General features: G+C 48.9%; 2 protein-coding genes and 1 non-coding gene across 6 annotated transcripts in view; 2 read left to right on the top strand and 1 right to left on the bottom strand.

Annotated features, from left to right (window-relative positions):
* The window catches only part of LRSAM1 (leucine rich repeat and sterile alpha motif containing 1), a 36030-nt gene extending 17594 nt beyond the window's left edge, over positions 1-18436 (bottom strand). The window contains exons 1-14 of one of the 4 annotated variants that reach the window (XM_010951140.3): positions 18363-18436; positions 17836-18064; positions 16091-16194; positions 15726-15782; positions 15166-15210; positions 14044-14121; positions 12806-12874; positions 11023-11107; positions 9925-10046; positions 7459-7549; positions 4991-5121; positions 1831-1860; positions 1327-1449; positions 858-997 (exon numbers count right to left, since the gene is read on the bottom strand). In XM_010951140.3, the coding sequence (XP_010949442.1) occupies positions 858-997; positions 1327-1449; positions 1831-1860; positions 4991-5121; positions 7459-7549; positions 9925-10046; positions 11023-11107; positions 12806-12874; positions 14044-14121; positions 15166-15210; positions 15726-15782; positions 16091-16162 (1043 nt within the window). In that variant the 5' untranslated portion in view covers positions 16163-16194; positions 17836-18064; positions 18363-18436. Of the gene's footprint in view, positions 1-857; positions 998-1326; positions 1450-1830; positions 1861-4990; positions 5122-7458; positions 7550-9924; positions 10047-11022; positions 11108-12805; positions 12875-14043; positions 14122-15165; positions 15211-15725; positions 15783-16090; positions 16195-17835 lie in introns of all 4 variants that reach the window. The other 3 variants (XM_010951142.3, XM_045513822.2, XM_045513823.2) reach the window with 3 other exon arrangements.
* A 49-nt stretch (positions 18437-18485) lies between these two features.
* On the top strand, positions 18486-22293 carry RPL12 (ribosomal protein L12). Its single transcript, XM_010951139.3, has 7 exons — positions 18486-18638; positions 19200-19273; positions 20413-20511; positions 20846-20927; positions 21514-21600; positions 21966-22078; positions 22245-22293. Exons 1-7 carry the CDS (start codon positions 18602-18604, stop codon positions 22248-22250), a joined length of 498 nt encoding a protein of 165 aa, XP_010949441.1. The 5' UTR covers positions 18486-18601; the 3' UTR covers positions 22251-22293.
* LOC123615721 (small nucleolar RNA SNORA65) lies at positions 21301-21430 on the top strand. Its single transcript, XR_006723397.1, has one exon. It is a non-coding gene; the product is annotated as a small nucleolar RNA SNORA65 (small nucleolar RNA).
* Positions 22294-23655: the final 1362 nt, after the last annotated feature.

Genomic DNA, 23655 nt, shown 5'->3' with positions numbered 1-23655 from the left:
AGTGGGTCCGTTTCCAACAGAACCACTCAGGGGGCTTAGGAACTGATCACTTAGGGGTTCTGTGTCTCAGGCCAATTCCTTAACCACTTCAAACCCCAGCTCCTTGTCTGTGAAGTGGGAATAATAATTTTTTAAAAACTTCATGGAGCGTTAGTAAAGAGTGAATGAGAAAACAGACATCAAGTGCTTGGCACGTAACACCCAAGAGACGGCAGCTTTCATGGGCGCCTCGGTGGTGAGAACCGCGCATGGCAGGCTGGCCAGCCCCTCGGGCTCTGCGTAACTGCGGGACGAGGGAGGAGACAGACTTGGAGGATGGTGGAAAGAAGACTGGCAACAAAGGGGTGTGGCAGAAGCCTGTTTCTGGAATCTTTCCCCAAGGGACCCCAAACTAAACTTTCTCAGGCTCCTTGAGATCTCTATCTGACCCGCTTTCTCCCACGCTCCATCCAGACCTGCTCCCAGCAGCTCCTGCCTTGGACAGGATCTGTTCAGGCAAATCTCACTACAGGGCGAATGGCTGACCTCAGTGTGATAGGTGACTTGGAACCCAAAATATTGGAGCAGTATGCTATCTTGACTTGTTAAACTTACTCATTTTACAGATGGGAAACTTGGGCGGCAAAGGTCCAATTAGTAGCCGCCCCAAGACAAGAAACAAACCTGGCCATACCCAGATCAGTAGACCCTGTTTAAGTTGGTATGAACTGCAGCACCAAGAATGGATTCTGACGACGGAAGCCTCGGGCAGGGTCAGAGACTGTGAGGGAGAAAGGGAGCCCCATCTTGGGCTCCTCAAAGGGTACCACATGGGGGAAGGTCTCTGGGTTTGGGGGCTGGGTGGACGGGAGCCTGACCTCTGATTCTCCTGCAGGAGTTTCTGGATCCGGTTGGAGATATTCTGCTCCGTCTGCTTCAGCTGCTCCTGCAACCGCTGGCGCTCTGCGTCCAGGTAGCGCTGGCGCTCGCTCAGGCCCTGCTCCAGCCGAGACTGCTCCTGTGGCAGGGAGGGCAGAGGTCCGAGTCGGCTGGGACCTCCTTAGACGCCATAGGGCAGGGAGGGGCCCCGGCCCGGGACAAGGAGACTGGGTTTCCTGTCTGTCCTGCCAGCCCTTTCTGTGTGACCCTGGACCAGGCCATCCCCTCGCTAGGCTTCAGGACGTTTACAGCTTGCAAGGAGCCTGGACTAGGTGACCTGTAGCATCCCCATCCTCACTGTCTTGGAGGGTGGGAGAGCCTTCCCACATCAGAGGGACCTCAGCCCAAGTCAGGAGGCTCCCGGCAGAGGGAGCAGACAGGCCTGACCCCACTGAGCTGCTCACGAACCTCCTTGACCGTCTGCAGGATCTCGTCCTTCTGACTGTTGCTCTGCTGCAGGAGCTGGGCATGCTCTCGCTGCCCGAGCTCTAAGCGCCTTTCAAACTCGAGTTTCTCCAGCATCTTCTGTTCCTGCAAGAATGTAGATCCCTGTGACTGCTAGGACATGATAGCAGGGTGAACCCACCCCTCAACTCCGAATAGTGCAGGCTGAAGGTCTGAACACTGAGCAACACCCCTGCTGGGCCCAACTAACAAAATGGCAGAGACCAGTGGTTTAGAGCCTGGGGTTGGGCTCAACCTCTCTGAGCCTCAGCCTTCTCATCTGTCAAATGGAGATACCCTACTACCCACTGAGGCTGTGTGAGGATGTGGTGAGATGATGGAAGTAAGGGGAAGGCATTGCTTTACCCTCTGATTCAGAGGTGGGAAGAACTTGTTTCCTCAAATCTTTTATAATAGTGGAGATGATTAATGAGAAGAAAAGTGACAAGACAAAAGGCATTTTCTTACCTTCCTCTTCTCATAGTCTGAGAACCTATTCTGGGGGAGAAAAAAAGATAGTGATCAAGAGAGGTGGGTAGCAGGGAGGAAGGTATAGTTCAAGTGGTAGAGCACATGCTTAGCATGCGTGAGGTCCTGGGTTCAGTCCCTAGTACCTCCTCTAAAAATAAACCTAAATACCTCCTCCTGCTGCCAAAATAAAATAAATAATATAATACTAAATAAATTGAATATTTTTTTAAACTTAAAAAACAAGAAAAAAAAAAGAGGTGGGCAGCAGTGGCTCTCACTGGCAACGGCCTAGAATCTCCAGGGCACCTGACACCACTCAGATGCACAGGTTCATCCTGGAGCACACCGCATCAGGGAGCTGGGATGGGTGGGAAGAGGGGGATGGTTCCGATGGACACCAGGGTTGAGAACCACTGGGCTTGGCACACTATAGGAAGGTCTTCAAAATAGTTCTGGTGACGCAGCACTGAGAAGGTATGGTGCTCCGAAAGGAAGACTGAGAAATGGGTATCTGATTGCATTGTATGTCTGCACAATGCACCTGCAGCACCCAGCTCTAGTCACCAAAACACAATGTACAGAGCTGTGTGCACAAGTTCCCGCAGAACTGTTCAGGGGTGAAAACACTGGAAATAACTCATCTGCCCATGAACATGTGATTAGTTCAGTAAGTCACGGTGCATCCATACAATGAATTATTACACAGCTATCAAACTTGGGGGCGAAAGTGGGTGCAACTACAGAGAAGGCTGTCAGCCACCTCTCACTCTGTGTGCAGCACGAGTCTACGCTTTTAAAAACAACACGAACAAAACTCAATTCTGAGCCTTATGGTCATAGAGACAAAAGTCAGGAAGCAGATTCATTAATCAGTTCATGATGATTACCTCCCGGGGGTGGGGCTGCAGGGTGTGGGGGGTGACATTCACTTTACATATTTCTATATGGGTTAGATTTACAACAGGGAGCATGAATTACTTTTGGAGTTGAAGACATCGACACACACAGGCACCCTTCTATTTAGTTGTCTGGCTCTGAGACCAGGATCAGGCTGTCTGAGCTGTAAAAGCAGCATCCTATAAGGAAGTAAGGTTTTTTTCCTATGCTGAGGTAGGAGTAAAAATTTTTAAGTTAATCTTTAGTTATACAAATATCTGAATATATCCTCCTTGTAAAAAACTAAGCATGGCACATATAAGACTAAAGTACCCACTGACCACTCTCAGGCTTAATCCTGGTTCCCTCCTGACCCACCCCACCCTGTGCCCCCATGTAAATATAATCATTAGACCCAAGTTCATGTATCTACTTACATATAATTTATGCCTCTGGAGAAATATATATATTCATATGTGTGTGCAGTATATAAACTTTTTTTAATGAAGGTATAATTTACATATTGTAAAATTCACTTTTTAATGTACAGTTTTATGCACACAGTCATGCAACCACCACTACCATCAAGATACAGAACAGCCCCATAATCCCCTAAATTCCCTTGTGCCCCTCGGTCATAACCCTCCTCCCTCCTCTAGTCACTGGCAATTACTGATCTGTTTCCTTATATATTTGAACCTTCTCTCTAAACATAAAAATGGAAATATCTTATATTCATTGCCTTCTGCAAGCTGTCCTTCTCACTTATCCATCTGCCTTGTGACCCAAGTCTGAACAGACCTACCTCATGGTATGGATATGACAAGTTGGTTCAGCCTCTTCCCACGTTTAGGGGGCTGCCAATGTTTCATGACTACAAATAAGGCTGCAGTGAACATTCTTGTAAATGTCTCTTTGTGTAAGTGTTTCTCTGGGGTATGTGCTGAGAAGCGGAATTTCTGGATCATGGGCTGTGCCCATTTAAATTTCTGACATATATTGTCATCTTCCACAGTCGGGATACTGATTTCCATTCCCAAGAGCAATTTATGGGGCCACTGTTTACCCTACACTCAGGCCAATATATACTGTAAAAGTGAAGTCTGTGCCAATCTAAGGAGGAAAACGGCATTTCATTGTTTTAATTTACCTGTTCCTAATCGCTAGTGAAGTGAATGTTAATTGATCATTTATACTGTTTTATTCTGTAAAGGATCTATTGATATATCTTTGGTCTATTTTTCCTCTTAGGATGGTTTTCGGCTTCATATTGATTTGAAAGAGTTCTTTTGTATGTTCAGTCTGCTAATCCTTCACCAGAAACATATGTGGCAAATACTTTGAGAGTATAACTTCACACAATTTTCCTGGATAGTAATCTCTTCCTTCTCAAATTCTCATTGAGCTGTCCGAGGAAATATAAAACTACAGAAGCATTCAGAGCAGCCCTGGAATGCAGGGAAGGGTGGTATCAGGGAACCAGAGATTGATTAAAAAATAATTGGAAGATACAAAGCCAAACTTGCTGCAGCTGTGGGGCCTCCAGAGCGGGAGCAGACGGGCGGGGAGGGCCGGCTGGAGGCAGCTTCTGTCCGGCTCCACTATCAGGCGCACCCTGGCTACTGTGGCAAGAGCTTCTTCCTCCGTCCCTGACCTAAGCCAGGTCACCCCCAGGTGCTGACATGTGTGCCTCCCTGACTTCTTTACTAGAAAGAGAGCAGGACAGGCGTCCTGCAGAGTAACTGGCCCCGAGGCAAGAAGGACCTGAGAGTCAGCAAGGAACAGCACAGACATGATCCCCACTCCCTGAAGCTCCATCCGGCAAGCAGATCCTTCCCCATGTGATGCTTCATGTCATTTCGAGCTGCGATAAGGGCTCCCAGGGAAGTGCACAGGGCGCTCTGAGAACAGAAATGGGAGGCCTGGCCTGGGCTGCTCTGTCGGGGAGGTTTCTCAGAGGACCTGACATTTAAACTGGGAACTGAAGGATGAGACTGAGTTATCGGGAGACGATGCATGGGGAGAATTCCAGACAGAGGGAACCACGTCCTCAAAGGCTCCGAGGGGTTGGGGGACAGACAGGAACACAGTGCAGTTGATGTTTGGTGAGCTGGTGGGGTGAGGCCACTGAGTAGGCCTTGTGAAAGCATCTAAGCACATGAAGGGAGGTTTGAAGGGAGGTGAATTCTAGTTTGATGGAGGAATCCAGTTCTGACGCTCTGAATGTCCCCGCTGTGCCCACAGTCCCCAACTCCATGTGCCAGTAGGCAAGTGCGCTTACCTGCCACTCTACCTCCTCCCTGGAGAATCTGTCCGTGGGCCCATCGGGGCTGTCCCGGAAGTTCTCCGCCCCATCTTGCTCCAGGACTGGCAGCAGGTACTGAGAAGGGGGGTAGTATTCCAGCCCTGATGCTGCAAGAAACGGACACAAGCTGACCAGGAGGGAGGAGACAATCTCAGTACTCAGAGCAGTCAGCTTCTGCCGCCTTTACCCCTTCCTGCCGCCCCAGCATCTGGTCCCACCCCCGCCTCCATCCACTGCTCCCCTCCGCTGGAGGCTGGGCCCTCCCGTGTGGCTCACAGTCCTAGTGCCTGGGCCTGAAATAGGGCAAGCGCTCAATAAGCATCAGCTGAGTGAATAAAAGCCCCACCCCCACCTGCCCCTTTACCATCCAAGTGATAATGAGGTGATGGTAAAAGCCTGAGATTAGTTGAGAGGCCTGGGTCCAACAGCCAGCTTCGCCCATAATTCCCTGTGTGTGGGACCCTGGGCAGGATGCTTGCCTTCTATGGCCTGTGTCGTTCCCTCCTGTATCACCTGAAAGGATTCATACCCTTTTCCCATTTTGCCTTATTCTTGCTGATTTGTGGGTACTCTTTACACACGGTAGTTCATAACCTTGGGTCTATAATACATGTTGCAACTATATTCTTCCAGGTGGTAACTCGTGTTTTTCACTTTGATGATGTATATTTTTGAGGTAATAAAGAAGTTTAGATTTTTATGAGGGGGGAGGGTATAGCTCAGTGGTAGAGCACACACTTAGCGTGCATGAGGTCCTGGGTTCAACCCCAGTACCTCCATTAAGTAAATAAACCTAATTACCTCCCCCTCAAAAAGAGAAGTTTAGATTTTAATGTAGTTATCTCCCCCCTCAAAGGATTTAATAGGCAATATGCAAGAAATACTAAAAATGGGCAGTAGACATGAAAAAATATTCAAATAATCAAGGAAAATACATTAAAATAATAACAGGCTCTCTATTTTAGGGGTGTGGGGAGGTAATTAGGTCTATTTTTTTTTTTAATGGAGGTACTGGGGATTGAACCCAGGACCTTGTGCGTGCTAGGCACGGGCTCTACCACTGGGCTCTACCCTCCCCCCAATAATGGGCTCTCCTGTTTACACTTTAGATGAGAACACTTTTAAGGGCCATACCAAGTGTTAGCCAGGTTGTGGGGAAGAGTCCTCTCAGACACCCCTCACGGAATGTAAGCTGATGGAACCTCTCCAGAGACAACACGGAGTGCTTGTCCCTTCCCCCTACCAGCCCCACTGTGCCTGGCCTGCAGGGGTACTCCCACTGCACCAGAGAGGTGTGGCTGAGAACGTTCCTCCCAGGGGAAACTGGAAATAACCTGCGTTCGCAACAGGGGATGGCTGCGTCAGCGATGGGGCTCTGCCACGTGGAATACTCTGCAGGAGTTTACAAGGTGAACCCACACGTCCTGGGATGGGAAAAGCCCAAGACCTATTCTTGAGTGACAGAAGCAGGGCGGAGGATCACATAATATGACATCTTTTGCGGGTTTTTTCTTTTATGTTTTTAAAAGAGCTAACGCAAAGATTTTACATACATACGCATATCTCCTACACAGTTTAAATGAACTGAAGAATTATTTCTTAAGCTATGTAGTAGGTATACATTCACTGCTTTATTCCTTGTCTTTTGTATACCTAGTATTGCATAATTTAAAAATCATTTTAAATAAAGGGCTTGGTCTAGCTCGACCATGGGCCAGGGTACACATTATAATCACCTGTTGCTCAAAGACTAATTTGGTAGATGTGTGGCCTGATTAACCGTTGTGTGACGCATGTGTGGCTTCTTTTTCTTTTTTAACTGGAGTATAACACACACAGAAAAGAGCACAAAATCTTCACGGACAGCTTGATGAATGTTTCAAGGTGAACACGCCCTTATGAGAAGGAATCCAGGTTGGTTCAATGACCTCTTAACTGGTCCACCACCCTTGCTTCTTCCAACCCCTCCTCCTTACTGCAGCTGGAATTCTTTGCAGAAAGCAAATCTGACCAAACCCCTCTCCTGCGTGACACCAGGCCAGGCGCCCCCTCCAGCCTCGTCCAGTGCCTCTCGGCACCAGCCCCTTGGCGTCCCCTCCACCATCCCTCCAGGCCCTTCAACAAGGACCTCCTTTTGCCAGGAATATCCTTCTTTCTTTTCTAATCTTCCTTCAGGTTTCAGCTGAGCCACTTTCTCAGACAAATCTTCCCTGAGGTCCCAACCTAAATAGATGCCCCATTCTATGCTTTCGTAACCACAATCAGTAACCACACTTCCTCGGGTGAAAACCTGCTTTGCCTGTTTCTCCTTTCAGATATGGAGAGCTCTGAGCAGGGACTGTGGCCTCCTCGGTCTCGCTGTCCCCGTCCTGGCAGGCACAGGGCAGTCGCAGGGGCCACGTTCGGTGCTCACTGAGCGAAAGCAGCGGGCTGCCTGGCTTTACCTTTGCAGAGGAACTGCTGGATGGCCTTGGTGCCGGCGCTGCACACCTCTGGCGGAGGGTAAACCATTGATGCCGCATCGAGGCTCAGAGTCTGCAGACACAAGGGGTCCTCTCTTTACATGTTGTTCATTTCACTGCTCAGCACAATCAAAACCCTCCTGGTTTAGTTATTAACCCGGGTGTTCACTGTCGCCTCTGCCTAGCAGGGGAAGCTGCCCTGTCCTGCCCCTGCTGTGCTCCCAGCACTTAGAACAGGGACTAGCATGCAGCAAGCAGTCGATCCATGTTTTTGAATAAATACATGAATGAGCAGAAGAAAAGGAAGCTGAAGGACAACATAGAATAAGATTCCATTTTTGTTAAAAAAATATATATATATTCTCACATACTCTCATATATTTATAGAAAAAAATGAGGAATATATATCAGACTCAAAGTAGTTTCCTCTAAAGGGTAGATTCTGGGGATATTTTCTACGTGAAATGTTAATTACTGGAATTAAAAAAAAACAATATACAATATGTCTTTTTTTTTAAGAAACATTTATCCAAGCACACCTGCATATGCTTACAGGTTTATGACCCAGGAAGCAGGAACCTAGGTTCATGCAAATGCCTCTCAGCTGTCCACACCTGTGGTATTGGTGTTTCAGAAACCAAGCCCTCAGTGGGTGGGGGTATATAGCTCAGTGGCAGAGCACATGCTTAGCATGCACCAGTCCTGGGTTCAACTGCCAGCACCTCTGTTAAAACAAAACAAAACAAAACAGCAAGGCCTCTTCCTGGCATCATCTCACTTCCCTCGGGCCCTCTAACCGCACTGAGTGCTGGCAGGAACGATCTCAGGCTCCTTTTGGGAACTGACAGTTTCTCTGCTTGGAGCAGACAGACTGGCCTCAGGGCAGGGGAGTCCTGGAGCAGGGACAAGGCCTGGGAAGCCGCCTCAGATGTATTTCTGCAGCCCCGGCCAGCAGGCCCTTGCACCCGATGGGTGACGAGTGAACACGTATTGATGTGGGAGCCTGCTCTGGAGCAGAGGAACTGACCGCCTAGGGGTGGGGAGCCCCAAAGCAGAAAACCCCATTCTGGGGTGGGGTGGGAATCCAAAGGAAATTAAGCCCACAGGGGTTACTACTAGTCACTGACAGTAAAGCGCGGTGGTTGAAGAGCACAGATGTTGAGGTTGTACCACCTGGTTCTATGGACAATTCAAGTTAAAATTTTAATTGATTAAAATCAAAGAGAATTTAAAGCTTAGTTCCTCAGTTGCACCAGCCACATTTCAAGTGCTCAGTAACCCCAGGTGGCCAGCGGTTACTACACGGGATGGCATAGGTTACAGAGCACATCTGCTGTGAACCCTGAACAGGTCACCTGACTTCCCCAGGCCGCAGCCCCTGGACCTAAACAGGCACAACACCAGGGACCTGGGAGGCTGACTGACGGGTAACGTGAGATGTGCAGGAGACCCTGGCCTCAACCAAGCACGGCTGCTGCTATTGTCTCCTCCTGAAAAAAGGTTTGTCCAAGCTGCCACCAAGAAACTCAAAAGATTTTTTTAAAGAACTGATACAAAGGAATCACTCTCAGAGGTTTTACTAGCTGTCTCAGAATAGCTTTAGAATGAGGAACATGGCTCTGAGCTGTGCTGCCCAATATGGTAGCCACCAAGCAGGTGTGCCGATTTAAATATGTTAATTAAAATTCAATAGAATTAAATATGTAGCTCGTTGGCCATCCTAGCCACATTTCAAGTGCTTGATAGCCACATGTGGTTACTGGCTACCATATTGGGCAGCATAGTCACTGACCATTTCTATTACCCAGAATGTTCTATTGGACGTTAAGGAGCTTAATTATGTGTGGGCCTGTCTCTCCGGCCTGCCCAGGGAGAGGAGTCGACCATCCTGTCCCTTCTTATGCTGGCCGCAATGGCAGGAGGGACCAGCCACTGGGGTCAGCCACCTTGCTTCGCTGTCTCCACCCTCACCTACCCACTCCCAACACAGACGCCGAGGCCCAGCAGTCTGGCTGGAGCCGTAACTCACTGACGACACATCATCAGAGGACTCCGGGATGCTTGGCCAGACTGGGTGTCATTGCGAATGGATGAGGCCCCTTTCCAGAGGCCGAGCTGCACAGAGCTGAGCACAGGCCCTGGATCCAGTCTGCCTGATTTTCAAGCCCATCTCTGCTATCACTACCTGTGTGGCCTTTGGGTGAGGTCCTTAAACTGTCCATGCCTCAGTTTCTTCATCTGCAAAGAGTGCAACAGTATTTGCCTCAAAGGATTTTTGTGCAGATTCAGGGAACTCATGCAGGTGAAGCACCTAGACTTAGTAAGCACCAGATAAATGTGAGCCATCTTGGCATCATGACGGTAAGAGCCCACCTTCCCTGAGCGAGTTGCCTTATGTCAGTATCTGTTAGGGGCTGAACTGTGTGGCGAGAGTGGCTCCCCACTTACCTCCAGGGTTCGAACATGCGCCAGCATCTGTGGCAACCTCTGAATCTCGTTTTCACTGATGTCCAGAGTACGCAGGCTCCGAAGCTCCCCTGAGGTGTCTGGAAGCTCCTTCAGCTTGTTGTCTGGAGAGATCCCAACGGCACAGCTCAGCACCCCAAAGCCCCTTCACCAGCCTCCTGTCTGACAGCTGCCAGGACTCAGGGGGAGGTGGGGGCCTCATTCGGAGCCTGGGGCACTTGCCAGCTCCTGGAACCCGAGGCTCGTGAGGAAGAACACGACAGTGGAGTTTCAGAGACCTGGGTTCAAGTTCTCATTCCACCACCTACTAGCTGAGTGACTTTGAAAAACTGACTCGACCTCCCTGGGCCACAGTAGTCTCATCTGTAAAATGGGGATGATAATACTATTTGGCCTCATAGGAATGTTGATTCAATGAGATCATGCATACGAGGTGCCTATCACATAGTAAGGGATCAGGGGAAGGGGTGCTATTATTTCTATCATTATCTGTACGTTACCTATGGGTAAACTGGGGCATTCTGTGCAGAAAGTGCTTAAGGACGACACAAAGAAATGAATGCTGGGGGGCACGGGGAGGTGCAAACCAGAATCTTGGCTCTGTCAGTATCACACTGGGGGCTTCCTAGCCTCACTTTCCTCATCTGTAAACTGGGGATAACACCTCCGCCCTCTCCCTACCTCACGGACTTGTCATGAGGCTTCCTGCATCCCTGAATGTGGAAGAAAGTGCTGCTCAGCATCATTACTGCGGCTCTTGAATCCCTCTGGCTCCCCAGTCAGTTCAGTGCTCTTACCAGTGCCCATTGTTACAAACTCAAATAGCTGTCTTGGGGGCCTTGTTGTCAACACCATCTGCCCTCCTCCCTGCAAGGCCCTGGCTCCGCGCCCTCCAGATACCCTGTCTCTGGTAACCATGGAGACAGACTGACCAAACAGGAAGTCAGACAGTTCGCAATGACACCTGGGGGCTGGCTGCCCTCATGTACAATGGTTCCCAGAGGAAGCACCCTGTGGGTGCTGACTAGGTCAGCCCAGAGCTGGCTGAGGGTCACACGGACAGGGCTTCCTGGCCCCTACCTTTCACACTGAGGGTCTGGAGCTGGATCAGGTTCCCAATGGAACGTGGGAGATACGTCAGTTGATTCCTCTCCATGTTCAAGACCTAAGAAAGAGGGAAAAGTGACATGAGAACCCCCACACAGACAGAGTGTTTCCTCCTGCTTCAGGCCAGGCATTATCTGGGCACCACACACATCTGTGTCTCCTGACAGCCCTGTGAGGAAGATAGAGGCTGTTATTGTCCCATTTGAGAGATGGGAAAACTGACGCTCAGAGTGATGAAGTCATGTGTCCAAGAGGGCAAAGCCAGACTCTGAACCTGGTTCTTGCTGAGGCTCTTATCAGTCATAATGACCACAAAATAGCCAATTACAGCCCCACAATCAGGGCAGGAGGAAGAATGGGACTGACAGATACAGGGATCTGGGTGAGGCAGCACAAGGCCTCGTTACCCCAGTGTTAGCAGAAGAAAACCAAGCTGCGTAAAGGCAATGGACCTGCACAAGGCCTCAAGGCTGGAAGCCGGTGGTGCCAGGATCCAAGCCCGGGCTTACTGGATTCTGAAGGCCATGCTCCCTCCAGGATGCAGTGAGGGAGAACAGGAAGATACACTAAATTGCCACTAAAAATAGATACAATGGAAAGCTGAGCACATAAAAAACAGTGTGGCAGATGAATATTTGATGAACCAAAGGATGCTAATGAGTTACTGTCAGGTATCCAAAAGTTACAAAACAGTGAATGCAGCAATTCTACAAAAATATGTACAGAAAGTCTCCAAAGAGCCTATACTAAGGTCTTCACTGAGGCTCACTCTCCGTGGTGGCAATTATGACTGTTCTGCCACGTGTCCCCTATGTGACTCTGGGCAAGTTACAGTCATCCTTTTGGATCTGTTTTCTCTTCTGTAAATGTGAGAACATCATCCACATCGTAGGGTAGTTCATTCAAATCATTTCTAGTCTCCTCCACGTGTGAGGCAGTGTGCTAGGCGTGGGTGCTGCCCTCACGGAGATTACAGTTCAGGAGGGGAGACGGCCAAGCACAACTAGTGATTGCAGACTGCAATTTGTGCTCTCAGGGATTGAGACAGAGGCAAATAAGGTAGATCCAGCTGGACAGGGAGGACAGGAAGAATTCTTAGCGACATTTGGGCTGAGATGGAGTTCGAGCCAATGCAGCAGAAGGAAGAGCAGCGTGGAAAGGCCCTGCTGGGGGTGGAGCACAGAGGCCAGAGGGTTTTAGGAGCTGAGTGCAGGCAGCCAAGGGGAGAGAATAGGAGAGGAGGCTGGAAAGACAGGTGGGCCTGTTGTACAGGGTCTGATGGGGCACAGTGAAGAGAAGGGATGTTAACCTGAGTGTGAAGGGAGGCATGTCTTCCTCTGTGAAACGGGGATGATGTGCACACCCGCCTCACAGTGTGGCTGTGGGGAATCAACCGATAACTCAAGCGAAATGCCTAGGTAGGTGCTGGCGCCCAGGGAGCGCTCAACAACGCAGGGGCTGCCACTGACAAGGAACAGAAGTGAACCGGCGAGTCAGGGTGCTGAGTTCATGTTTTGAAAAAGTAGACTCACTGGGTCTTTTTCTCTAAAATTGTGGCAACTCATGATGAAATCCCAAAAGCACATGCCAAACATACTGTAGAGAGATGCCCACAACCCAGACTGCAGTGCTGACGCCATCACTGGGTATCTCAATATCAAACGGGGATGAGCTGCCACCAAGTGCAGGTGGCAGGTCTCTGTAGCTTTCTTATGCAGGGGGTCAGAGGGGGGCTTTCTGTTTCCTGCAGCCATACCTGGAGGGCTGTCAGCTGCCCTATATCGTCAGGAAGGGCTGCCAGCTGATTATCATGAAGATCCAGAACCTGTGGGAGGAAAACAAGTTTAACACCTGAAAGTCACCAACTGAGAAAGCCCCTGGGATTTGAGGCTCCGAGAGACAAGGGCATGGTGGGGGTGGGGCGCCCTCAGGCCTCTGGTGTTGAAACAAAGAGCACCCAGACCTTCCTCCCCAACTAAGTGACCACTCCACTCATTTCCTTTCTAAAAATATGCCATTTCATCCTTTTCCATCAAATATTTGTTTTTACTCTTGAGTGAAAACAGTATGTTACAAAACAGAATGCACAGATATTCAAATGTTAAAAAGAAAAACTTATAGTATAAACATAGCATAGAAAAAACTACCAAATATATAATATGTAATATATCAATATAAAATACTGATAATGGTTCTTAAGAATGTGAAACTGTTTTTCCTTATGCTTAACAGTATTTGCTAATGTTTTTTACAATAAAAATGAACAAAAAAGGCATAGGATATATATATGCATGCATATGCAGATATAACATGCATATATAAAAAATATAAATATACACAAATATAAAGTTTTTTAAATGTTACCTTTTTTCCTGATTGTATAAATAATGCCTGGTGGACCAGAACAGCAAAGAGAAGTAAAAACTACCCCTAAGACCTACGTACCAGTTGTTAACTATAAAAAACACTTTGATACATGTGCTGGCAGTCATTTCTCCTAGTGTGGACAGGACACCCCCTGTCACAGCTCATGTTCACGTAGAATAGTCCTGGGGTCACGCTCACCTATACTGTGAATACGTCCCAGGCTCTGACCTGGGGGAGATGATGGTCAGGGGGGAGTTGCCCCAGGTCACTAAGCTTTCACACTGATCATAGAATGCCTGGCGTCTCTTCTGTTCCTTCTTGTTTGGGCCCCTCAGACTCCCTGCTCTCTGCTAGCTCACTTGCTACGAGCTTATGGTTTGCCTTGCCACCTAGTGGGTAAGCTCTCTGAGGGCAGGGCCTGTGGCTGCTTCTCTCTGCAATCCCACTCTGCACAAAGCACAGATAAGGTGCCCAATAAACCACGCTGATCAAACCCCAGGTTCACTCTGACATTAGGCACGTCTGGAATAAATGTTGGCAGAGGAGATGTGAAAGGAGTGGAGATGTCTGGCTGCCACCTGAAACACCATGCGGAGTCCCTGATGCCTGGGAGAAGGGCCCCCGTACCTTGATGGTTGCCAGACTCAGGAGGCTGCAGGATTTAGGAAGCAGGGAAGTGAGGTGATTCGTGTGGACAATCAACACCTGTGTGGAAAAGAGTTTCAGTGTGTTAGGCTGAAGAAGAGTAGCAGGCAGGCAAGGCTGGAGGCAGGGCAGACAGCTCAGCACAGGGCGCTCGGTGGCCCCGCCCCGCCCCGTTCTCCCCTCTTACAATCACAGCGAGGGATGCAGTTCAGAATCACAGGACCTCCAAATGTGGACTCAGGTGACCTTAAAATCTGGAATTTCAGGGTGAAAGGGACCTTAGAGGTCTAATTCTACCTTCCATCCGAAGAAGGGATCTCCTGTAGCTGTCCTGATCTTAACCTCCCTCAGCTGCAGCATCCTCACATAGAAAATAGAGAACAATACATTTCTGCCTCCAAGGGCTGCCACTGATGGTTAACAAGCTAACTGATAAAAAGCACTTAGCCCAGGGCTGGCATGTGGTCCAGTGCTCATTCCAAGTTGTCTATTTCTATTTTTGTTAGGCATCGACCCCTGTGTGGATACTTCTGGTGTCAAAGAGCTCACTACTCTGTTGGTAGGGAACACATTTTTCCTTCCTTCATTTAGATGTTTCATTTAGAATACTCTCATCTATCTGCATTTAAGGTTGCAATGCCTTTCTGAAAAATCACTCGTTCAGATCTCCCCTGGGTGGCCAGAATAAAATGAGTGTAGTTTTTATTATTAACAATGAGGTTACTCAGTGTCTACTATGTGGCAGGCCTTACACTCAGCGCATTTTTATCTCTGTCTCTACCTACATAACTGTCACTCATTTAATTCTCACAATAGCTCTGCAAGCAAAGATCTACGAATGTCTTCATTTCATAGATGAAGAAACTGAGATGTAAGAGTCTAAGGAAGTTGCCCAAGTCAGGAAAGGCAAAGCCAGGATGGGACCCAGAGGTGTCTGACGCCAAAGCCTGCTCTCCTGTGAACACGCCTGCTGCAGGCTGAGAGGGTGCGATTCAGAGAGAAGGGGGATGTCTATGCCAGGAAGACAACTCCTAGAATTCCCACCTGATTTCAAACATGCACACACACAGTAAATAATTCTCTGAAAATGAAGATTCGTCTCACCTTCTTCTGAAGAACTTTGCATGTTGCAAAAGCCCCAAATGGAATCTAAGATAAGATAAAGAAGAGTCAGTACCTCCCTTCCTGGCAGTTTTAAACTTGTTTTCTGAGTGGCACACACGCGAGGGAGAGACGGGGCGGGAGGTGAACGGGCGCTAAGCCTGGGGGAGGCTGGGAGGGATGCTGCTTCAGGTGATCAGCCCTCCCTCCCAATCAGCTGTCGGCTGACTGGGCTGCCCGGCCCTAGCCCACCCATCCCATCCCCTCATGGACACTATGAGGGGCAAGAGAAAGATCTCTGGTGCTTTGCAAAGGCTGGAGAATCCCAGGCTCTCCCAGTGTCTTAGGAATCTGTGGGTACACTTTCTAGACTCTTTGACTCTTGAAGACTATCTTGAGGCCATAAGAGCATCTCAATTCTTTGGAAAAGAACCAAAATCTAAGGAAATAGCTCTTGATCAGCCTTTTAAAAGCCCCAAGACACACCTGTCTTTCCCAGGGGCATGTGATCCAAGAAAGAAGGGCAGATAAAGATTCAGAGCCGGAACACCACCCCAGTTTACCTCTGAGAGCTCACATTTAGAGATATCAAGAATGTCATCTGCCCCAGCTTCTTTTGCCTAAGGATAAAAAGAATTTTTAAAAAGTGTTCAAGCAAAACATTCTTGCAGAGTGGGCAAACCAGGCAAAGAAACACAGGATTAAGGAGCTTTAAGGGATCACAGACACCATCCGGTTCAGCTAGTCCATTCTGCAAGTGGACCAATGATCTCTGCTTTAACAGGGCTTGAGGTCCAGCAGGGAAGAGAGATAAGCAAGTAATGACAAATGTGATCAGTCTATGGAGGGGAAGTGCAGTGTGGAGTCCTGTTTCCTGGGGCAGAGGTGGAGATGGGGATGGACTCAAAGGAAACCCATTTTCCCTCACCAGACACATCTGGTACTCCAGGCGTTTCCGAGCCTCCTCACTGGGTTTCCGCTTCCGGAAGAAGAGGGGCATCCTTCCTTTTTCCTAGAGCAATCTTCACAGCACTAGGGCACAGGGGAGAAGTTAGGGCCTGGGGAATCTGTCACAGCCCCCCGACACCCAGGACAGGTAGCACAGTAACACAGAGCATGTAGCCGATCTGCTGGACTGTAAGTTCCTTGGAGGCAGGGGCTGTGTCCATCTCAACTGTCACACTGTGCCCTGAGCCTGGTACAGCATGTGCTCAAAACTCTCTGTTCTTTGTTGATGACACAATAAGCAGCAGGATGTGGAAAGAGCACACGGCAAGCCAGGTGACCCGGGTTTGAGCACACATTTGCCCCTGATGCACTGTGAGACCCTGGTATACCCCTTCCCATTCTCTTTTCCACATTAGACAAGGGGATTGATCTGGAGAAGTGTCCTCAGGTCCTTTCCAAGGATGCTCTTTGAGGACTGTCACAGACAATCACTTCTAGCTTCGGAACCACTATTAGAGTGGCATCAGCATACCAAATACTGCCTGGCTTTAGCCAGCCCTGACCTCGACCTTGAGGAACGCAACTACATCATAACCAAAGAGATTTCTCAGCTAAATAAAAATTCGAAAGCAATCCTCAGGCACCTTACCACTCTCACAGTTATTATTTCATTTGATTTTCACACAGCCCTGTTTATAGTTACGGAAGCTGATGCTTGTCAAGTTCAGGGATCTGGTTGTACAGCCTGGATCGTAGCAAAACCAGTCTGGACCTCAGCTCTTTCAAGTCCTGATCCTGTGGAATCTGCCCAACTCCTTGGTGCTTAAAAAACTTAGCACACACTAAGTACACTGTCCTGAACTCAGAAGATAGGTGCTCACTGCCTCTCCAGTACTGGAAAATATCAGCACTTGATACAGGACATTAATGGGCCAGGAAGCAATCATACAGGGAAGCATGGTTAACTGCATCGGCTTTGGGATGAAATATAATTTTTTTCTTTCTTTTTCTTTTTTTTTGTTCAACTGGTTTTGAATCTCAGGTCTGCCACCCACCAACCGTGTCTCCTTGGTTCACCTCTCTGAGCCTCAGTTTCCTCATCTGTAAAGTGTGAGTAATACTGTTACCAACACCTGCTTCTATTTGGATCCAGTGATCTCATGTATGTAAAGCCTGTAGCACAGTACTTGGCACATAATAAGTGTCCAGTAAATGTTAGCCACACAGCACCATACATCTAACTAACGTTTATTCAGGGCTTACTACAATTTAAGGAGCTAGGGAGAAAGGGGCAGGGACCATATGCAGTTCAAGAAGACAGACACCCAGTCCTCAGGGGGAGGGGTAGAGATCACAGGTCTCCACCAACAGGGGCGTGGGCTGTCTGGGGAGCTGGCCAAGCCTGCAGAGTTGGCTCAAGTCCCTTTTATCACCCTATCTGTCTGCAAGGGTGAGGAATAATTTAAAAACCGCCCTCCCTCATCTCTTCCAGATGACCAGCTCTTATCCTTCTGCTCCACAATGAGTAACCCTCCCTCACCTCTTTCCCAATTGCTCTCCCCACATCCTCCCCAATGGCCATCCCTCCTCCTACCCTCTTGGAAGATCAGCTCTTCCTGATCGGTTCCCGGATGTCCACCCTTCATCCATCCCCTCCCCTGACGTCCAGCCCAGATCGGAAGAGCCACACCTATTCTTCCGTGGCTGGAGTGGTCAGTGCCCAACCTTGCTTTGCGGACAGTCAGGACCCTGACGTTCGTTCCCCTGGGTGGACCCGAAGGCAGGCAGATTACTCGTAGGGCTTGGTCATGGACGCGGGGTGGCAGATCCCCCGGCACAGGCCTCGCGGAGCCGGAGTGTGGTCTCCAAATGCAGGAACTCAGGACCGAAACTCAAAATCTCAGAAAGTCATGCAGACCAGGATGACGAAGTCTGAGATCGAGGACTGCAGAATCTTAGAATTGAGTTGGACCGCGTTTAGACTCGAGTAAAATTGTTTTGATAGTGAAAATGCGCACATCATGAGGGAGTCTGGGGATCGCTGTGGCCGTGGGGTCTTGGAATGCGGGTGCGGACCCTCAGGAGAGGGGCGGGGCTCCGGGACTGGGTGACAGGGACTATGGGGTGACCCTCACCACAATGGAGAATGGTGACCAGCGGGGCCTGGGATCTCAGGAGAAGCCCTCTGTTGTCTGTCTTTCCCGGAAGAACTGCCCCAAACCCCACCTTCCGAGCCCCTAGTCACAGCTCACCGCGATGCCGGGTTCTCCAACCGTCAGCCTCAGGTGCCTGCCCACAAGCAATATGGCAACAAGGGCGTCTCTGGGGCTGGGCGGAGACGGCAGTTCTCGCGAGAGCCGCGCTTTCAGGCCTATATCCGGCGTAACTGCCCTTTCTTCCGGCCTTTCGACTTTTGGCTCGGAGGAGGGCGAGGTGTAACTTTCTTCGGTCGTCCCGAATCCGGGTTCATCCGACACCAGCCGCCTCCACCATGCCGCCTAAGTTCGACCCCAACGAGATCAAAGTCGGTGCGTGCTTTAGATGTGGCCGGGGCTACGGGATGGAGCATCCCTCCTCGCATTCCTGGCTTTTGGCCCCCGCCGCATTTTCCTTTCCTACGTCGGGCTTTAGAGCCGCTGCCTCTTAGAGGCACGTCCTTCTGGTGCTGCGTTCAGGGCGCTGTGCGGCCCTGGCCGAGTCTCTTGCTCTTTCTGGGCCTCAGCTTTCCCACGTGTAAATGGGGAGGGAGGACCGGACGACCTGTGGCGCCTTTGCAGCCCGCACGCCTTAGGGTAAGGTTTTTTTTTCCCCAGGCGCTTCCTTTAGGCTGGGTTAACTCGCTGTCGGGCTGCCTCCACGCCGGCCCGTTGTGGGCCTGGGCAGCCGTGGCCAAACCAAAGGCCGCTGTCCCACGTGGTGCTTGGAGCCGTCCACACTTTGTGGTGGTGGGGGGGCTGCCTCGCTCCCCGCTGAGGCTCTTGGAGCGTTCTGAAAAGAGGCAAAAGGTGGTGTGGCCAGGCCCGGAAAGGTGCGGAGTGAGGACTGTGACTTAGGGTTCTTATGGAGCTGCTGATTTTTCTTTCTCCCAGTATACCTGAGGTGCACCGGTGGAGAAGTCGGTGCCACATCTGCCTTGGCTCCAAAGATCGGTCCTCTGGGTCTGGTAAGTTCCTCCTGGAGGGGCGTCTCTAGCATGAGAGCAGACTTAGACTCGGCTTGTACACACACGATCGTCTGAGGTGCCGTTGACATCGGGAGATCGCCCTCCCCGTTCAGACCTCGGAGCCACTGAATGACACGAGCTGCTGTAGAAAGGCTATTTATGAAAATGGAACCTAGTACCTTGAACCTGTTAACTTTTCAACATTTGCTAACTGCTTCTCTTAGCCTACCAGTCTACCTGAGGGGCGAGATAGGGGAGGTTTTTGAAGTCAAGAATAGCTTAGTGACACTGCGCAGCCTGCTTAACATGTTTCCTAGGGAAATGGGCATATGGCTGTTGGGAGGATTAAATAAGGTGTGACGTGAGGATCTTGGTAACGTCAGGGTAGCCTGTATTAACTTGGAACATATTTGTTAATATGACCGGCTTTATCTTATGATCAGCCTTATTTACCAGCCTCCCCCTCCATTTTATACTTTTCATTGAACTTCCTTCTTTTTCTTTAAAGAAATATTTTTTTAATGGAAGTGCTGGGAATTGAACCTAGGACCTCATGCATGCTAAGCATGATCTCTACCACTGAGTTATACCCACCCCTGAACTTTGAGTATCATGCCATTATTCCTTGGGCAGTAGTTTCCTGTCCCAAACACTCTCCCACAAGTTTTGCTTAACCAGAGTCTTAACTCTTCCTTGGCCCTTAGCTCAGCTGGCACTCACTGGACATCTCTCCTGTTTGGGGAATTGTAAGGCAGCAGATGTCCAGCCCCATCCCCACAGATAAATTTGGATTAGTCAGACACAGGAACCTGGTGTCTTTAAAGGTCCCCAGGTGATTTGAATGTAAAAGGGTTGAAAATCCCTACATTACCACATAGGCCCTTAGGAGAGGGGATGGGTAGGTAAGGGACTTGGGGTCCATTGTGGTCTTGAGTCTGCAGTTTTCAGCCCTGGACAAACTTCAGCCCCAGCCTCATTTTTCCAATTTATATTACAGTGAATAGCCATGCCTTGGTTGGATAGGCACAGTTAGGTGTGTTTTAGAAGCCTTCCTGGTGCTGCCAAGTGAGGACTGGGCAGGTTTTCAGATTGGTTTGATTTAGGGCACAGTGTTGACTATATACCTTTTATCTTGACAGTCTCCAAAAAAAGTTGGTGATGACATTGCCAAGGCGACTGGTGATTGGAAGGGTCTGAGGATTACAGTGAAACTGACCATTCAGAACAGACAGGCCCAGGTACTTGGTTTGAGGGAGGGCAGAGGTAGCAACCCTCTGGGATTCCTGGGTAGAAAGTTTTTGCTGACAAGGCCACCTGCCACTTGTGGTGAGCTAAGAGTAATTTCATTTGTGGGGAAGGTTTTGAGATCATGAGCCAAGTATTAACTTTTCACTTTTGAGACACTGGGCAAATCACTTATGTCTCCTGACGAAGGACGTCTCGGGGGGTTGTGAAAATTAACTTCATGTACAGTAAATCCAGTGTCTGGCCCATGGTCTCTGAGAGCCAAGGTGCATTGATCTCATTGGACAGTGGGGTATGGCTCATTCACATTGAGACTCTCTTCTGCAGATTGAGGTGGTACCTTCTGCTTCTGCCCTGATCATCAAAGCCCTCAAGGAACCCCCAAGAGACAGAAAGAAGCAGAAAAACAGTGAGTGGCTTTTTCCCTGATAATTTATGAGTGGCATTGTGTACCCTGTGTTTGATAAACAACTGCATGTGCTCCCTTGAATGAAACCTAGGGATGGTACAGGTATTTGATTTCAAGTTGTTACAGAGCCAGGCACTGCCAGAGAACTGCCATGTGGCTCTCCCCAAGCCGTGGTGTGGGACAGATCGCACTTGGTGCTTGCAGGAGGGAAATGTGGGTAGGCAGGGTGAAGAAACAGAAAGCTGAGCAGTAATCAGGAAAGTCGGCTTCTTAGCTGGTTGACAGACTCGATGGACACCTCAGTCACTTCACCTTGTAACAGATAGTCTGTTGTGTATAAGGTTAGCAAAGACTTGATTTTTGTCCCTAGCCACCCGCCACTGCACCTGATCAGTTCTCTATTGGCTGGTGCAATCCAGTGGTGAGCTGATACTAAACCCCAGCTTAGGAAACAGGGTTGTTCTTCATGTGGATGACTCTGTGCCGAAAGCATGGGAACAGCCCAGAAATGGATGAGGGAGGACATTGTGGTCTGCTCTGGCCTCAGCTGGTGACAAAGCTTTTGCTGTTTTTTTCTTTTTCGCAGTTAAGCACAGTGGAAACATCACTTTTGATGAGATTGTCAGCATTGCCCGACAGATGCGTCACCGGTCTCTAGCTAGAGAGCTCTCTGGTAAGAGCAGGACAGTATGGAGCCACCGTAATTGTCATACGAGATGAATTCGCTAAGTAGTAGCATTTTCCCACTTACAGGGGACTTTACTCTGTAAGGCCTGAAATTGGTGTCTTCTGGGTTTGAAAGAATAGTTTTAAGATTGTGAAGATCGTTTTGGGTTGGGTGTGTTTAATTTGGGTGTATCGAGGGACCCATGGACATTTTGCATTCAGAGCCTTTAAATGGAGCTCTGAATTTTGGATGAGGGGATTGGAGATATTATGCCATGAAATAGTTAATCCTCTCCTTGTATTTCCCTACAGGTATCTGAGGATTAGGAGGAACTGGCAGCCCCTCTGACACTGCCTTTTTTTTCATTACAGGAACCATTAAGGAGATCCTGGGGACTGCCCAGTCTGTGGGCTGCAATGTTGATGGCCGTCACCCTCACGACATCATAGAGGACATCAACAGTGGTGTGGTGGAATGCCCGGCGGTACGTGGCTTCTGCACTGATTTCATTTGCTTAATAAAAGGTGAAAGCTTGTGGGCGTTTAATGTATCAGAGATACATTAGAAGTTGAAAGTTCTAGAAATGCTCTGTGGGGTTGGGATAAAGTTTTGTCTGTTACTGAGAGGGTTATTTTTTTTCTTTCCCACAGAGTTAACTACAAAGGAAAATGACTTAATAAAGGGTTATTTGACAACCAATGGACTTTTTGATGTGACCTTTTCCTTGGGGGAGCTTAGCCTTTGTTGTCAAATGGTCACTGGGGCCAAGGTGACAACCTGTGGAAGGAGCAGCAGTCTGAGTAACAGGCTCCTTGTGGACAACAGATTATACTCGTTATGGAACTAGCTCAGAAAAGACCTAGGAAGGAAGTTTGCTTTTTGTACACACTCATGGAGCTCATTAGAAAAAATTCTTGGTCAGAAAGAAAACTTGTAGTTTAGCATAGACACAAGGGGAAGGAGCTTTTCACCCCCAAATTTAACTATTTGGTGGGTTGAGGGCTCAGGGCCCATGATTCAGGGCTTTGCTATCCAGTCCAGTGCATAGCTTAAGATGCAGAACCACTGATGCACCTGACCAGACCTTATGAGTCTGACTGATCCTGAGTTAATGTGAAAGTGAGGTTCAAGTTTACTCCTGTCGTCTTAAGAGCAGCGTCTGGCCCTACCCGGAACTGGTTTTAGACCAGTAACTGTTTAATGATGCATTCACCTTTCCCAAGCCTCTTGTCTTTCCCTTAGTGGGAGAGTTTACTTTGACTTTCTAGAGCTCATCACTCACTTTAACCTTATTTGATGTGCAATGAGTGAACCTCAGAAACACCTGGGCACTGAAGTACCACCCACCCTAAAGGCTGAGAATGACTTCCCCAAGAGTGTCATTTCCCTGGCATTAAGTCACTTTTTTGCTCCCATTTTGTCAAGTCTCTTGAGGTGGTTTTCAGTTGATACTGGTGCAAGCAGCATTGGTAAACTGCCTTTAGTGGAAAGGACTACCTGAGATCTCCGCAGTGAGGATGTTTCCAGGACATGGGGCAAGTCAACTAAGAAATCAAAGGTAGAGACCTTGGGTGATGACCATTAAGTGTCCAACAGTGTCCTTTACAGTAGACCAGTCTTGGGAAGTCTGAAATTAAGCTTACCTAATCAAAAAGCCGTGGAAGAACACAGGAGTTTGTAAGTGCTGAGATAAGATCTACACCAGTTGGGTGCAGGAGAGAAAGGAAGCAAGCCAACAGGATAAAGAGCTTGATATAAAAGATACTTGGCTGTCAGGAAGAGGGGAAAGTGAAAATGACCCACCTGCCTGAGCCAGGGAGAGCACGGCTGCCGCCAGGCTCCCCCAGTCTCATCAGCCCTCTGTTAGGGACTCCACTTAAAGGTATGTACCTTACTAGAAAAGACCACTTGCACAGATTGTGTGAACTGTGTCTAGATTTGGCATTAGGGTTTGAGTATTCCTCCCCCATCCCCATTCTAGTGTGTAATTGGCCCTGGAATCCCCTTCCTCACTTGAATTCCCCCCAGATACCTTAGTGGCCCTGCAGTGGAGAATACATG

The sequence above is a fragment of the Camelus bactrianus genome, chromosome 4 (genome assembly GCF_048773025.1).
Source record: "Camelus bactrianus isolate YW-2024 breed Bactrian camel chromosome 4, ASM4877302v1, whole genome shotgun sequence".
Lineage (NCBI taxonomy): Eukaryota > Metazoa > Chordata > Mammalia > Artiodactyla > Camelidae > Camelus > Camelus bactrianus.
Note: the sequence above shows the minus strand (reverse complement) of the source record. Positions and strands in the feature narration are given on the sequence as shown.

Bases quoted from the DNA above. Each gene is read 5' to 3' on its own strand.
- RPL12 (XM_010951139.3), top strand. From the start codon at position 18,602: ATGCCGCCTAAGTTCGACCCCAACGAGATCAAAGTCG. The intron at 19,274-20,412 runs GTAAGTTCCTCC...TTATCTTGACAG, and splicing joins AGATCGGTCCTCTGGGTCTG to TCTCCAAAAAAAGTTGGTGA. The intron at 21,601-21,965 runs GTAAGAGCAGGA...TTTTCATTACAG, and splicing joins TCTAGCTAGAGAGCTCTCTG to GAACCATTAAGGAGATCCTG.